This window comes from Mytilus edulis, chromosome 3 (genome assembly GCF_963676685.1).
Source record: "Mytilus edulis chromosome 3, xbMytEdul2.2, whole genome shotgun sequence".
NCBI lineage: Eukaryota > Metazoa > Mollusca > Bivalvia > Mytilida > Mytilidae > Mytilus > Mytilus edulis.
Window position 1 is genome coordinate 22,734,375 of NC_092346.1, and position 16,255 is coordinate 22,750,629.

General features: G+C 32.7%; 1 protein-coding gene across 1 annotated transcript in view; it reads right to left on the bottom strand.

The window, feature by feature from the left end:
• The window catches only part of LOC139514221 (acetyl-coenzyme A synthetase 2-like, mitochondrial), a 94,804-nt gene that overhangs the window by 63,151 nt on the left and 15,398 nt on the right, over nt 1-16,255 (bottom strand). The window contains exons 3-4 of the mRNA XM_071303072.1: nt 10,195-10,394; nt 7,741-7,916 (exon numbers count right to left, since the gene is read on the bottom strand). Coding sequence (XP_071159173.1) covers nt 7,741-7,916; nt 10,195-10,394 — 376 coding nt within the window. The remainder of the gene's footprint in view (nt 1-7,740; nt 7,917-10,194; nt 10,395-16,255) is intronic.

Consider the following 16,255-nt stretch of genomic DNA (forward strand, 5'->3'; position numbering starts at 1 on the left):
CCCTTTTTTACAAAATACTAAATAACTGAAAAAATTTTTTTTGAATCATCACCAAAAAGTATACAGATGTTAAGATTAATATAACAAAGAAGTGTGTAAAGTTTAGAGCAATAATCATAAATCGTTTTTGAGATACAGCGCGACATGTAAAAAACCCCTCCCCCTTTTTTACAAAATACTCAATAAGTCAAAAATGAAATTTTGCATCATCACCAAAAAGTATACAGATCTTAAGATTAATATAACTAAGAATTGTGTAAAGTTTTAAGCAATAATCAAAAATCCTTTTTTGATATACTGTGCGACATGTGAAAAAAACACCCCCCTGTTTTTGTTACAAAGTGCTGTAACTCAAAAAGTTTTAATCTTATTTTCACCAAAAAGTATACAGATCATTTGACCGCATAAGAAACAACTATAATAAGTTTCATGAAATTTGGATAAGTCGTTCTCAAGTTACCGTGCGACATGTTTATGCCAGACAGATGGATAGACAGACGGAGGGACAGACGGACATATAACATAATACGTCCCGTCAAAATTTTGACGGGCGTATAAAAAACAGAAAACTTTGTTTGATTAAATTTTTTCTAACTTTGCCACATAAGGGGGGCAACTCAAATGCAAGGGCAGATAATTCAGATAAAGGAATCTATCTTCTCATATAGATATAGGAAGATATGGTGTGAGTGCCAATGAGACAACTCTCTATACAAATAACAATTTAAAAAAGTAAACCATTATAGGTCAATGTACGGCCTTCAACATGGAGCCTTGGCTCACACCGAACAACAAGCTAAAAAGGGCCCCAAAATTATTAGTATAAAACCATTCAAACGGGAAAACCAATGGTCTAATCTATGTAAAAAAAAGAGAAACGAGAAACACATATAAATTACATAAACAAACAACAACTACTGTACATCAGATTCCTGACTTAGGACAGGTGCAAACATTTGCAGCGGGATTAAACATTTTAATGGTACCAAACCTTCTCCCTTTTTCTGAAACAATAGAAATAACATAACAACATAGAAATACACACGATAAAATATCAATTGGCAGGCTTAACTCAATCAAAAAACGTAAATTAATACACTATGAAGGAATAAATTTGATCTGCGATATCTAAATGCAATATGTTATCTCAATCTATGGTGTAGTTTACGCTTTATTGCAGAAAATTGGGTTTTTCATGCATAATCTATACAAAATCTGTCAATTCTGAACACCGTGTAACGTGAAAATAAGCCCGGTGACCCATTCTTTTTATTATATTCTTTTTTAAAAGCATAAAATCAACTACATTTTGGCAAATTATTAAAAAAATCTATGGATTATAATTTAGACACCCCATCTACCTAAGTCACACAAATGTATCTGTAGTCGCCCTTGCATAATTTAAATCTATAAGACCTCCATATCAACTGATTGAACGTATTTACAAACATTTATTTGCAAATTTGGTATAAATAATCCCAAACAAAATATTTGAAGCAAGGGGAAAATATTACATATGACATATTTTTAATTTCATAGACAAATCCCATGATGAACTGTACATTAAAATGGAGGAAACGTATGGTCTCCTGTTATTTTAAAAGCCTGCCAACTGCTTCAAAATCAGACAACCTTAGGACAGATTTTTTTTTAATGTAGTGCAAAATGTTGAGTCTGGATCATACCACAATTTCGTTTACATCACTATATCAGATATGATGAGAGTACTAACTAACATTACTAAAATGAGTAAAGTGCTACTAGACTAAGTATATTTATATCAACAAATAGACAATTTTGATATAAAACATCACAAGGAAAATATGATCACTCATTGTACGTCAAACTGTGTTTGATTTTGCTTTGGTCGGCCGCCCTGTATCTTGAGATATCTAATTAATCAAACAACACTTAATACACAAAGTACTTTGTACTTTTAATTACACTGGTGATGACGTTCGGCTACTTTGGCACTAATAGTATACTTACTTTTTTTATAACTTGTTTCACCGCTTCAAACAAAGGACAAGGTTATCTTAATATTGAACCTTTTATTTGGCTTTCTTATGTTAATATTCCGTTATCATAACTATAATTAAATGATCGAAATGTCGGACCAATGGGATGTCAGACCATTTAGGTGTCGGAATAATGCGTTATCAGAATATAATAGCTTCATTTTCACTTGTAATCTCATCATTCTTATCGGTCAACATATTCATACAGAGACCACTTCCTTGGCATGGGCATATATCAGTACAGCAGAGGTTTTGCTCAAAGCAGACACAATTAAGATCTACTACAGATTGATTTTAAATTGGGAATGGACATGAGGAATGTGTTAAAGAGACAACAACCCGATCAAAAAGCAGACAACGACCGAAGACCACTAATGGGTCATCAAAGCAGTGAAAAACTCCCACACTCGGAGGCCTTCTTCAGCTGGCCCCTAAACAAAAATTTATACTAGCTTGAAGTGATAATGGACGTCATACTAAACTCCGAAATATGCACAAGAAATTTATTTCAAAAATCATACAAGACTAACGAAGGCCAGAGGCTCCTGACTTGGGACAGGCGCAAAAATGCGGCGGGGTAAACCATGTTATTTTAGATCTCAACCCTCCCCCTATACCTATACCTTTGCGTGAACAGATCAAATCTTGTAGAAAGTCGGATGACATCATACCAGTTAATATAATTGGCATCGGACCGATGTTGCCTTTTAGCCAACAAAAGTCATACAGAGAACATTTTTTGTTTCTGACGTTGTCTTGGATAAGGTTTGACCCCCAGAAGAAGAAATAATACCATGTAGAACGTATGCTCCATCTTCAATTTTTCTAATCTCATGATCAGCCAAACTTGTTAATAGTTATCAAAGGTATGTCCATATATATGGTGCATTTGTAATAAATCTAAATGAAAAGGAGTAAAAAAAAAATGTCTTTTTTATAGATAATATACATTCTGCTAAAGCCATACATCTAAGAACTTTGTTAATAGGTATATCGTACTCTTTATTAACTGCCGCATATACGCCATCATCCAAAAGATAATACAGAAATGTTTTTAAAGCAGGTGGCATAATTTCAATTGAATGATTCATTGAAATGTCTTTAGATAATGAATATTCATCTGCTTGGATTACAACTTTACCTATCTGCTTCCGTAAAATACTGGTAGCTGCATAAAGTATTTGCAACCAGTTTCGCAGTCACTGCTCATATCTTAAAATTTGACAGACTGTATATCACAGTCATTTTAAACAGTTAATTTTCTGTCTTTAAGGCATCTGACAACCTTATAGAACTACTGTATACAAAATTGAACGTACCTTGGTCTTGTTGAGGCTGTATACATGTAACTATAAATTGACCAAAATATATTTTTAGTTTTTGCTGAAGCTGATATGTTGTGTAGTTCCTCTGCGGCAATACTTGGGCAGAAATTAAGTCTGGTTTAATTATCAAGTTAATTTGTTAACAATAATACTTTCTTGTGTACAGTAAAGTCATCTTTAATCGTGGAAACGTTAGAAAAGCTGTTTCATGTTCAGAATTAAATAGCTCTTTACTTTCTGATTTCAAATTTTGTAGTAAATATTTAGTGATGCCAGCTCGATAGTATAAAGCTAAAATTCTCATGAGTTACTTTGCAAATCAGATAATTGTAGGAGATATGTGTAGCAACACTCAATACGGCATGAGTTTGCTCCTCAGAGGATACCTTAAGATGTTGTGTAACTTGCTTATAGGCTTTATACATTTGCAAAATATACAAACAGACAAATCAGAATGAGTTGTAGATATATACTGCCCTCGTTGATATATGAGAAGAGACTGGCTCAGTAAAATTGGTAATTGTAGTACAAAGTCTTTCTACAGACAAAACAGAAGATTATAAGTTGTGCTTGTTAAATATTTATAGCAACTCTTATGATATTTTGTACTTTCAAATGGGATGTTTTCATATAATTTTTTTCTTACCTCTGTCTGACAGAGACATATAATACTTGTGACATATAATACAAGAATTATATGTCTCTGCTTCTGTAAACTTTGTCTTTCCATTTTTCCACAGCGGCAATACAACTGTATCTTCATTAAAGTGTTGAACTGCATAGTTTCTATGTAGTAAATACCTGACAGACTATGCATCTGTGCTAATCAATGGACAGTTTTTGCATTTTAGCATAGGAAGGATTTTATTTTAACTCTGTGAAAATTCGACACAACTCAGAAGATTTTTTACAATATTCAGATACAACTCCTTATTTAGAAAGGGGTGACTTCGACAGAACTCAAAAACTAAGTTTTAGTTTGATTTGATCTTAATTTCGGACGATTTTATATTTATTTAAGTAACACTGAAGTTAATGATAGAAATAGAACCGTTTAAATATGATGTATCGTACTCTTCTAGCACTATTAAGTATGGAACGCCATGACTGCCTTTTGTTGATGTTCAGCAATTATGTGCAGTGCTCACAACATTATATGCAGTGTTCACAATATTATATGCAGTGCTCACAACATTATATGCAGTGTTCACAATATTATATGCAGTGCTCATAGCATTATATGCAGTGCCCACAACATTATATGCAGTGTTCACAACATTATATGCAGTGCTCACAACATTATATGCAGTGCTCACAACATTATACACAGTGGTCCCAACATTATATTAAGCGGTCACAACATTATATGCAGTGATCAAAACATTATATAAAGCGGTCACAACATTATATGCAGTGATCACAACATTATACGTTTTTTGTTGATGATCAGTGATGAGGAGGAGGATGATTGATTGGTGGTTCAGATTTGGTAAACTTCGGAATAATTTTTATCGAAAAATTAACGAATCCAGTGATAATTGGTAATGACCAGCAAACAAATTGAAACAGTTATTAAAGTCATATTATCATTAAGGCAATCATAATATTTTAAACTCTGATGGAAATAAGAAAATTAAGAAGTATGATCAATTTACCTCAAATTTATTCCACACCAGGGCATTTTTAACTTATTTTGATCTTATTTTGATGATCAGTTTCATCGTATTCACAACTTACGTATTTAAAACATATATATTTATACACATATATAATTGGGCATTTCTGATTATTAAACTCTAAATAAATATTTTCGGATTACTCGGGACTGCAATTTAGATATATCATGCATGACCCAGTATTTTCAAGGAGAACCAATGATATCTGTCAGAAGTAAACTGTTCTTTTTTATTTTATTGATGTTGGTCAGCGATGTTATTCGAAATAGAATTTTACTTCAACATATACGATTTTCAATCTTATTTTAAACGGAATGGCACAGCAATTTTTAGTGCAAAATAACTATTTTGTGAATTGTAATCCTTTTAAGTATATAAATCCGACTATGCTTTACATAAAAGTCCATTAAGTTTCGGATCCATATATACAGGAGAAAGAAGCCCCACAGAAACAATCAAGATCTACCGTCAACAGTAACGTTTCCAGATAACTACAAATATTCAGATATGAAATTTTTACAAGTATACAAGTATACAAGTGAGAAGAATAAGAACACCAATAACAACAACGAGAAAAATTCACATTAAAGCAATACTAGTAGTTCATCATTAATATAATTATATTCAGGGGCGGATCCATCCCTTAAAAAAAGGGGGGTTCCCCAACCCAGGACAAAGAAAGGGGAGGGTTCCAACTATATATCCCCATTGCAATGAAGACCCCCGGTCCTCCTCCCCCCCCCCCCCCCCCTGGATCCACCACTGATTATATAATATTACAATTATATATTGGCATAATAACGAGTGTTGGTTTTTTTTGCTTCTTATATAGTCTCAAAAGTTTTGTGTGGACCTTCAATAAAATCAAAGAAATGCTAAGTAACAAAAAGCATTCCTCTTTTATGTGCTGTTGCTGTCATCTGGACCTTAACACAAATTTTAATCAGAATCATTCGTGCGTAAAATATATGTCGAGGCGACCAACTTTTTTCAAGGTCCTTTGTTATTTAAGATGTGCGATTTCATTCTTCTATGACTTGTAGTAGATTGGATTTTGTATCTTAATTCAAAACTTACCCAGAAATTAGTTTAGATCAATATGACTCTTTTTTCATAGACAATCATTACTATCCAATAATAGTAAATCAATCTTTTTCTACTCACAGTTTGTTTCAGTCTTTACCTAAGTGCAAAACTTAGATCCATGATTTTTTTTATTAGTTGTAAGTGGCATTGAACTAGCTGTCAGTAACTCAAGTACTCTCAGATCAGTACTTAGTGTCTTTTTGTTGTTGGGATATACAAGTTTCCAGCCACGTCCATGTTATGTTGTTCTGTTACACCACTGTCCCAGGTCAGAGGGAGGTTTGTCCCAGGTCAGAGGGAGGGTTGGGATCCCGCTAATATGTTTAAACTCTCCACATTCTGTATGTATGTGTCTGTCCCCCAAGTCAGGAGCCTGTATTTCAGTGGTTGTCATTTGTTGATGTGTTACATCTTTGTTTTTCATTCATTTGTTTGTTCATAAATTAGGCCGTTAGTTTTCTCATTTGAAATGTTTTACGTTTGTCACTTCGAGGCCTTCTATGGCTGACTATGCTGTATGGGCTTTGCTCATTGTTGAAGGCTGGATAGTTGTTAATTTCTGTGTTATTTGGTCTCTTGTGGAGAGTTGTTTCATTGGCAAGCATACCACTTTTTTATGTATATTAACCGTGCATGACAGACTGACAAACAAACGCTGTAAACATTTTATCCACTCCCACAAATTCCGTTTTCCGAAGAGATGAAAACTATTATTGAAAAATTGAATGCTTAATTGGGTCTTGAAAGGGTAAATTTTTCTTATGAAAGTTTATATCTTTAAATAACTTTAAGGCTGCTGCTCATATTTTAAAAAAATAACTGCTTGACGTGCTAAAAAGCTTGTACAAAATTTGGAATAATTGATCTAAAGGTATGTTACACCTGCAATGAAATGCTTTAAACTGTATTTTTCATATCTGTTAGATACTTAATCATGTAAAAATGCAAATTCTGAAAATCGATGATAAATAATGACTCTATCATGACATATATAAGCTACTGTGATATGGGACTTAGGTCTGATATAAAGCTGATTATTTTATTCAAAATGTATTTAAGCTTTTTTTTATTAAACTGAATACTGACTATAAAATGGCACCTTGCTAAAGTTCTTCAGTAGGAAATTAACTCGAGGCATACATCATACAAACTTTCCTTCGATATTTCATTAAGATTTCAATTATATAAGAAGATATGTTACTGCCATATATCTTGTAAAGTGAGTGGTACTCTCACTGCATATACAAGAACCCTTGCAACAATTATTATAGGGTCTATACAGCCAGCTTCTAGGCAAAACTTGTCTTCCTATTGGAGTATCCAACATAACCGCATGTGCATGTGGAATTCCAAATTTTCCCTTCTATCATTCTAGTCACATGCATGAAATATATGCAACTAGACACAAAGCAACCAATCCCATGTCAAATCATTGTATATCATCAGCAGAGACATATATACACATATGTGTATATATGTCTCTGTCATCAGTAAGCACAATTTCTGTCCTTATTTCAGTTGAGTTTTAGTAACAATGAACTTGACATACTGACCTAAGAATTGATACAGATGTTTTTATCATTATATATGATTTAATTATATCATTAGATCTCTAGTTCAAAAATCAAATCATACCTTTTCTAGGTCAAAATCCACATCTGTCATGGGTACATCTCTCTTTGTTCTACGATACACAAATACTCTTTTTACACATCCACTAAGTTTAACAGCATCATCAACTACTGCTTTTAATGGAATCTTCTTACCCCCTCTGATTCCCTCATCTGCTGTTATAACTGTTTCTGCTTTAGCTGAAACATCCAGATGATTTTTTTTTATATAATACGGTATATATATTACGATCAATATTCAATTTTTTTTTATATACTGTGAAGGTACTTTAATTCGTGGGTATCAATTTTCGTGGTTTGAGCAACATTAACATGTGTGTGGGTTTTTGAATTCGTGGATTTTAGTTTTCTTAAAAAAATAAAAATTGAAAATTGAAGCAATTAGAAACAAAGGTTACAATTGTTTGCATTGAAGGAAATTGCAAAGTAAACATTGACCCTTGGGTAGTGATCATGCTCATTAACGAGGGCTCTCATGGGGTTTTTGATTATGTGATTACTTGGCCGTTTTTTTAATGATTATTTGATTATTAAGCCAAATATTTCATGATTATTTGATTACCTAGGACTGTATTTTTAGTTTATGATTATTTGATTACTAAAGATAAGCAAATATTTAATGATTATGTGATTATATTGGCAAAAAAATGGTGATTATGTGATTACTAGGACCCCCCCATGAGGGGCCTCATTAACTAAGGGGTTGAGTGAACGACAGATTAAGGATTATCAAAGCTGTTAATTAGGTCATAATCTTGTCGCCTATAGAAAACAGTTACATAATCAAATGCTGTAAACATATCTTGAATTGTAAAATAATTCTTCAAAAGCAAGTCCAGCATGAAATAATTATTTCCAATATGTATGAGAATTATTAAGATATAAAATGAACACTTTATCATATAGCATATTAATACCGGAAATCTTACTTTCGTCGATCAAACATATTTTTTATGAGAAATAAAAAATCAAAAAGTGGACAGTTTAGGTTTTTAAAGATTTAATTGGTATAATCCTGCCTGCAGTTGTAGTTCATAGTGTGTTTGCCCTGTGATTACTATTGTAGTATTCCTAGATTTGGCAATATTCAATATATTCTCTAGATCATATGATATCAGTAGTCAAACCTACATGTCTTGATTTGGACAACGGTTGTTATATTTTGTTGGACACTTAAATTCATGGATAAATCCATCCAAGAAAACCACAAAAATTGGTACCCCACTCAAAACTTTTGGGTGGTTCGCTGATCATTTAAGGTTTTTCTGGTCATATTTTTTGTAATCCAGAATTAAAAGTATGAAAAAAGCGTTCAATTAGTTATAAATAACATAATATTAAACCAGCTAGATAATAACAATGGCACGTATTTCAGCATTTATTGAATAGAACCAAAAACCTAGGGTGCTCACAAAAGGCAGCTTAACTGCCTAAAAATGCTTATTTAGGGCCCCTTTTTGGCCCCTAATTCCTAAACAATTGGGACCATCATCCCCAAAATCTATCCCAATCTTCCTTGTGTGGTATTGAACCTTCTTAAAAATCACATAGAGATCCATTCACTTTAAATCAAGTTTTTGTCAGGAAACCAAATGTGTCTTCAGACTACGATGCAGACATCATACCATTATATGATCCCAAAAAACATTTTGCAGTTGTATAAAAACTGTAAAATCCATCCTTTTTAATGAATAAAACCCAATAATTCGAACAGGTAAAATCTTAATATATAATACGGAAATGAGCTCCTGTCAATTTTCCAGAGTTTCATGCAAATTGATTAAAGAGTTTTTGAGCTATAGTCTGACATGTTGAAGACGGACAGATAGACAACTGTATACCATAATACGTCCCGTAAACAGGCTTATAAAAAGGAGGATAACCTAAAAAAAGGGGCAAATGAAAATTCCCTGTGAATAAAAAATACAAATTTCACTACTATATATATGTTGTGTACAAGATATAAGTTTGTACAAACAAATTATAATTTGTACAGAGTTTGTGTACAAGTTACAAGTTTTTTGACACATACCTTCTTGCACCAATTGATACAGGTTTATCTTCTAGAATGTACTAGTTTAATGTTTTGAAATCAAATTTATATACACTTCAACCTAACATTTAGTGCTAGTCTCTTTGTCCTCAAACTGAGAATAAGGATACCTGAATGGTTTAAATTCTAATTTTATTTTTGTCCTTACACCATATTCGTACCCATAGAAAGTCTTTTTGTGGTCTTATATTTTTTTTTTATTAATGCTCAATATTAGAAGTTATGATGAAGTTGTGCAAATGTCACAGAAATCTGTGAAATAAAAGACTGACAAGTGTGTGTTTGCATCATTCATAAACACTGATAACTTGTACAAAAAAACTGTACAAATTATAATTTGTATAACATTACAACTTGTACACAACATATATATGAATACTTTTGTTATATTTTAGAAAACCGTACCATTTTTGATTCTGTCAGATAATGATCCAGCACTAAAACCAGCAAACACCACATTGTGAATAGCACCAATCCTAGCACATGCTAACATGGCTGCTACTGCCATGGGAGTAGTGGGCAAATAAATTGCAACAGGATCACCTTTTCCTACTCCATGCCTTTTCAGTACATTGCTCATTTTATTTACCATTTCTGATAATTGTCTGAATAAAAAAAGTTAAAATATGAATATTACCCTGATTTTTTAAGCCTTTGTTGTGCAATGTATATATCTATGGATGCATTTCTTTATGTGGGAGAGATCCGTTTGCGCCAAAAATGCGTCCTTTTGCGCCACAACTTTTTTTTCTCAAATGCTACGTTTGCGCCACATGTTTTAAAATTAGATGGTTTCATTTGCGCCAAAAATAAAACATACGATTGCGCCAGTTAAAAGAAAATTACTTCCTTACTCCTTTATTCAGACTTGGAACCGGCAGTGTAACACGGCACATGTTTCCTTTTCTGCAACATATGTTTTTATTACTGCTGCTGCTTTTTATTGTCCAAAAACACAAACATTGAAGGATGAAATCCATAAAATAGTTAATAATAGTTCATAATAATAATAAAGCCCATACGCATGGTGGGAACAAAGCTCTGTGTCATCAACATTTGTGGCTAAAACATAAAGAGCAAAAACTTCTATTTTCTATATTGGCATATCTTTGTTAAGCAAAGCAATAAGTTTTATTCTCTCTCTGTACATTGACTGTCTAATGCTGCTTAAGTCATTTAATTCTCTTCAGAAACTCGTCTTTATGGTGAAATATCTCCTAACATGTGATACATAGCCAGAAATTAGTAGTGGTTTTTCTAATTAATATTCATAAATTGTACCACGTGATAGTACTTTGAACTGGACTGGCTTGATAGGCTTGATATCATTAAAATCTTTAAAACACGGATATTATAAGTTTCCCGTCACAGAGTCCTTATTTACAATCACTTTGATATTTCCGTAAAGTTGTCAGGCGGTCAAAATCAAAACAATGAACGCGAATTTAGTGAATTTTTCGTGCTTTCGTGAGTTTATTCTTCTTGAAATAGTGACATTTTAATTTTAAGTGGGAACCTAGAGTTCAACGACTACACATACAAGGTTTGGACTTGCTTATTCTTTGGAAATTCAAGTTTCATATTTCACCCCGGCAACCTGTTTTTGTAATGACCTTGTAAGCCAATTTTCAACACGAAGTTTGCAAATTTGACGTTTCAGCCATTTTAGCCTGTATTTTACACTACAATGTTAAAAGCCTCTCGCTTCGATTTTTAAAATAGCTCAGGAACCTGTATTTTTGCAACAACAGTCATTATGTTTCGTTTAAATGGTGTATATTGTTGTGTAAATTCATTTTCTGCCCCAGCAACCTGTCTATCACTTAAATTAAAATTAAAACAGACATTTTTTTCAAAATTCCCTATCATTTTAATGTAATTTCCGTGACACGTATCCGATTTCTTTAGTATAATATTCAAATAAGCAAAGTGGCGTTGATTTCTGGATATGACCTTTTGGGGCAAAAATAAGAATACATATATAGTAATCATTAATATTTATGATAAATATATGTACAGGTAAATTGGCGCAAATGAGTTCCGAATATTGGCGCAATTGATACATTTTGAAAATAAAATTTGGCGCAAATGATACCCCTGAAAAACAGTAATTGGCGTAAAAGGACTGCTGCCCTTTATGTGTACTCTCTGATTAAGTAAGATGTTTATACTGTTGTAACACAGTACTGTGCAGTCTGATACATTTTATTCTTATCAACAAAATTAAGTCAAATATAGGCTTACTTTTCAGGTTGATGCTTAAAATAAAGACATCCAGTGATTACTTTTGTTTTTCACTTAGGTTTAGATCTTTTTTTTCCAAAACAAGGAAAAATGTGTATAATTCAGATTTTTTCCAAATTAAAGCTTAATGTGCAATAATTTGAATAAGACCCTTTTTTAACTCACCTGGCCCAAAGGGCCAAGTGAGCTTTCTCATCACTTGGCGTCCGGCGTCTGTCGCCGTTAACTTTTACAAAAATCTTCTCCTCTGAAACTACTGGGCCAAATTTAACCAAACTTGACCACAATGGTTATGATCTTGAATATTATTATAGATAGAGATAAACTGTAAAGAACCAATAATGTTTAGCAGAGTAAGATTTACAAATAAGTCAACATGACCAAAATGGTCAGTTGACCCCTTCAGGAGTTATTGCCCTTTATAGTCAATTTTTAACCATTTTTCTAAAATTTTAGTATTCTTTTAAAAAATCTTCTCCTCTGAAACTACTGGGCCAAATTTAACCAAACTTGGCCACAATCATCATTAGGGTATCTAGTTTAAAAAAAGTGTGGTGTGACCCTGCCAACCAACCAAAATGGCCACCATGGCTAAAAATAGAACATAGGGGTAAAATGTAGATTTTGGCTTATAACTCTAAAACCAAAGCATTTAGAGCAAATCTGACATGGGGTAAAATTATCTTTTAGGTCAAGATCTATCTGCCCTTTAATTTCAGACAAAACAGACAACCTGTTGTTGGGTTGCTGCCCAGAATTAGTAATTTTAAGGAAATTTTGCAGTTTGGTTATTATCTTGAATATTATAATAGATAGAGATAAACTGTTAACAGCAATAATGTTCAGCAAAGTAAGATCTACAAATAAGTCTACATGACCAAAATTGTCAGTTTATCCCTTAAGGAGTTATTGCCCTTTATAGTCATTTTTTAACAATTTTCATACTTTTTTGTAAATTTTTAGAATATATTTTCCACTGTAATTACTGGGCCAAGTTCATTATAGATAGAGATAATTGTAGCAAGAAGAATGTCCAGTAAAGTAAGATCTTCAAACACATCACCATCTCAAAAACTCAATTTTGTCATGAATTTATCTGTGTCCATTGTTTAATAAGCACATAGACAAAGGTGAGCGACACAGGCTCTTGAGAGCCTCTAGTTTTAATTTTAAAAATCTTCTCAAATGAATCTAGTATAAATTGTGTATTCTATTTCCTTGTACGTCATGAAACAAAGACACTATGGCTAAAATGGAATATATGGGTAAAAAATATAATAACAAAAATACTTAACTCAGAGGAAATTCAAATTGGTAAGTCCCTAATCACATGGCAAAATCAAATGACAAAACACATCAAAAACGAATTGACAACAACTGTCATATTCCTGACTTGGTACAGGCATTTTCAAATGTAGAAAATGGTGGATTAAACCTGGTTTTATAGCGTTAAACCTCTCACTTTGTACAACAGTCTCATCAAATTCGGTTATATTTACAATGATGCGTGTACTAAACAGACATAAAAAATAAAATAGTCAAAATATGGGTACAGCAGTCATCATGGTGTTACAATTTTAAAAGAAACAATTTCACGTGTCTGACATCAGAAAATTTATACGTCACATATTTTTGTCTTTCAATCTTTATCATGTTTACAGAAACAATTTAAAATTTCATGCGGGCAATGTTAGCAAACAGGGTTAAAAAATCAAAAGTATGTAAGAATTAATTTCAGAAATAGACGGATATTTAAACAGTCCTAAAGTTCTACAGAATTTATAAGAATTCACAAATGGTTCATTCCAATACGTGATTAACTAATTTTGACGCTTGTGGTTCCACATATTTTCTAATTTATAATAAAAATATAACATAATGACATATACTAGAACAATAACATGACAGGATCTTTTAAAGTACAGAGTCACGTTATAAGAACCAACGAAACACAAAAAGTCGCATATATAAAACACACCAGCAAAAATGAAAGATAATACAAACACACATTGACAGGATGTATAAATACTGAGCCACCTTAAATGGATATCACAGAAAACAATCCAATAGTAAAAGTAATATTAATAATAGAACAAAGACAAATGAAATTAAAGAACCTTAGTGAGCACGCTCACATACCCCACGTCCCCACATTGTCATTAGAGAAATTAAATAAGTGTAAGAAAAAAAAATTGTATAAGAAAAAATATTGAATAATAATTTCCTGTCAATATGCACATCAACATAGTATGTCCTTATTATTTACAAAATTTCATGAAATTCTGTTGTGTGGTTTCAGAGGAGTTGAGATGACAAACTGTTGCAGAAGTACATTGAAGCAAATAAGTTCAAAGGGGCGTAACTCCTAGAAAAAAAAATTGAATCGTAATTTCCTGTCGATATGCACATCTACATAGTATGTCCTTATTATCTACAAATGTTCATGAAATTCTGTTGTGTAGTTTCAGAGGAGTTGAAATGACAAACTGTTGAAGAAGTACCTTAAAGCAAATAAGTTCAAAGAGATGTAACTCCTAGAAAAAAAATTGAAAAGTAAATTTCCTGTCGATATGCACATCTACATAGTATTTCCTTATTATCTTAAAAGGTTTCGTGAAATTCTGTTGTGTAGTTTCAGAGGAGTTGCGATGACAAACTGTTGCAGTAGTACAATAAAGTAAATAAGTTCAAAGGGGGGTAACTCCTAGAAAAAAAATTGAATCGTAATTTCCTGTCAATATGCACATCTACATAGTATGTCCTTATTATCTAAAAAGGTTACGTGAAATTCTGTTGTGTAGTTTCAGAGGAGTTGCGATGACAAACTGTTGCAGTAGTACATTAAGCAAATAAGTTCAAAGGGGCCTAACTCTTATAAAAAAAATTGAATCGCAATTTCCTGTCGATATGCACAACTACATAGTATGTCCTTTTCATCTGAAAAGGTTTCGTGAAATTCTGTTGTGTGGTTTGAGAGGAGTTGCGATGACAAGAAACAGGACTGACGGACGGACGGACTGATGGACGGATGGACTGACGGACAGACTGACGGACGGACTGACGGACGGACGGACGGACGGACGGGTCAAAAACATTATACCCTTCGCAACTTTGTTGCATGGGGTATAAAAACAATATAACATGTTGTTAAGATCATGAAGATGATAAACCATGTCAGTACGCAGAATCTATACACCAAGACCATCATGTATTATTTGTGAAGTTGATACGGAATATTTAAAAGCATTTATTTGCTTTTAAAGAAAATATGACAGATACCATGAACATTTAAATGGCATTTTCAAGCCACTAATTAATACATATTAAAGCAAAAATAATCATTGATGAAAGATTTAAGCAAAAAAATAACAGGTGAGCGATTCAGGCTCTTGAGAGCCTCTTGTTCAATCTATTTTTTGTTCAGTCTTTAAACAATATATGCTACATTAAATGCTAACTGTTGATATATGAAGATCTGGTATGAGTGCCAATGAGACAACTCTCGTTCAAAGTTATAATTTGTAAAAGTACGGTCTTCAACAAGGAGCCTTGGCTCAAGCAAAACAGCAAACTATAAAGGGCCAAAAAATGACTAGTGTAATTAAACCCATTCAAACGGGGAAAACTATGTTCATATAATAATTTTGTGAAAAACAGTTGAAATTCCAAATTAAAACTTTCTCCCAGTTGTTTTTACTTTAATACATTTAAAAATAAAAGAATCTTAGTGAGCGTGCTCACATACCCCATACTCCACATTGTCACTGGAGAAATAAAATAACTGTACAAAAAAAATTGTATAAGAAAAATAAATTAAATCATAAGGCCACACCAATTTGATTAATAGTTCTTTGGATTTTCGTGCTACTGTTTTTGAGAAATCAAGTTTTCAACAACAAAAAAAAACTAACGCTTCCGTATTTTTTTGGTCCGCATGCCGCTCCGAAATTAGTCTTGCATTGAAATTTTTTTTTCTCACTGACGCCTTGTTTTTGCATATAATCTAATCTCTGAGTTCAAAGGCATGTGTGATCAATCAATAAAAAGTGAAAGGAAATATAAAAATCTAAATGTCCAGACATTGATCAGTTGTTGTGGTTTCGGCTCAATGCCGAGGACAAGCAATCATTGAATAAATAGCTGCCGTCAGCATCACCTATATAGTCCGAGATTACTCAGATGTCCAACGGCTCATTTTCCAGACAAGCTGGGGCTGGGGATT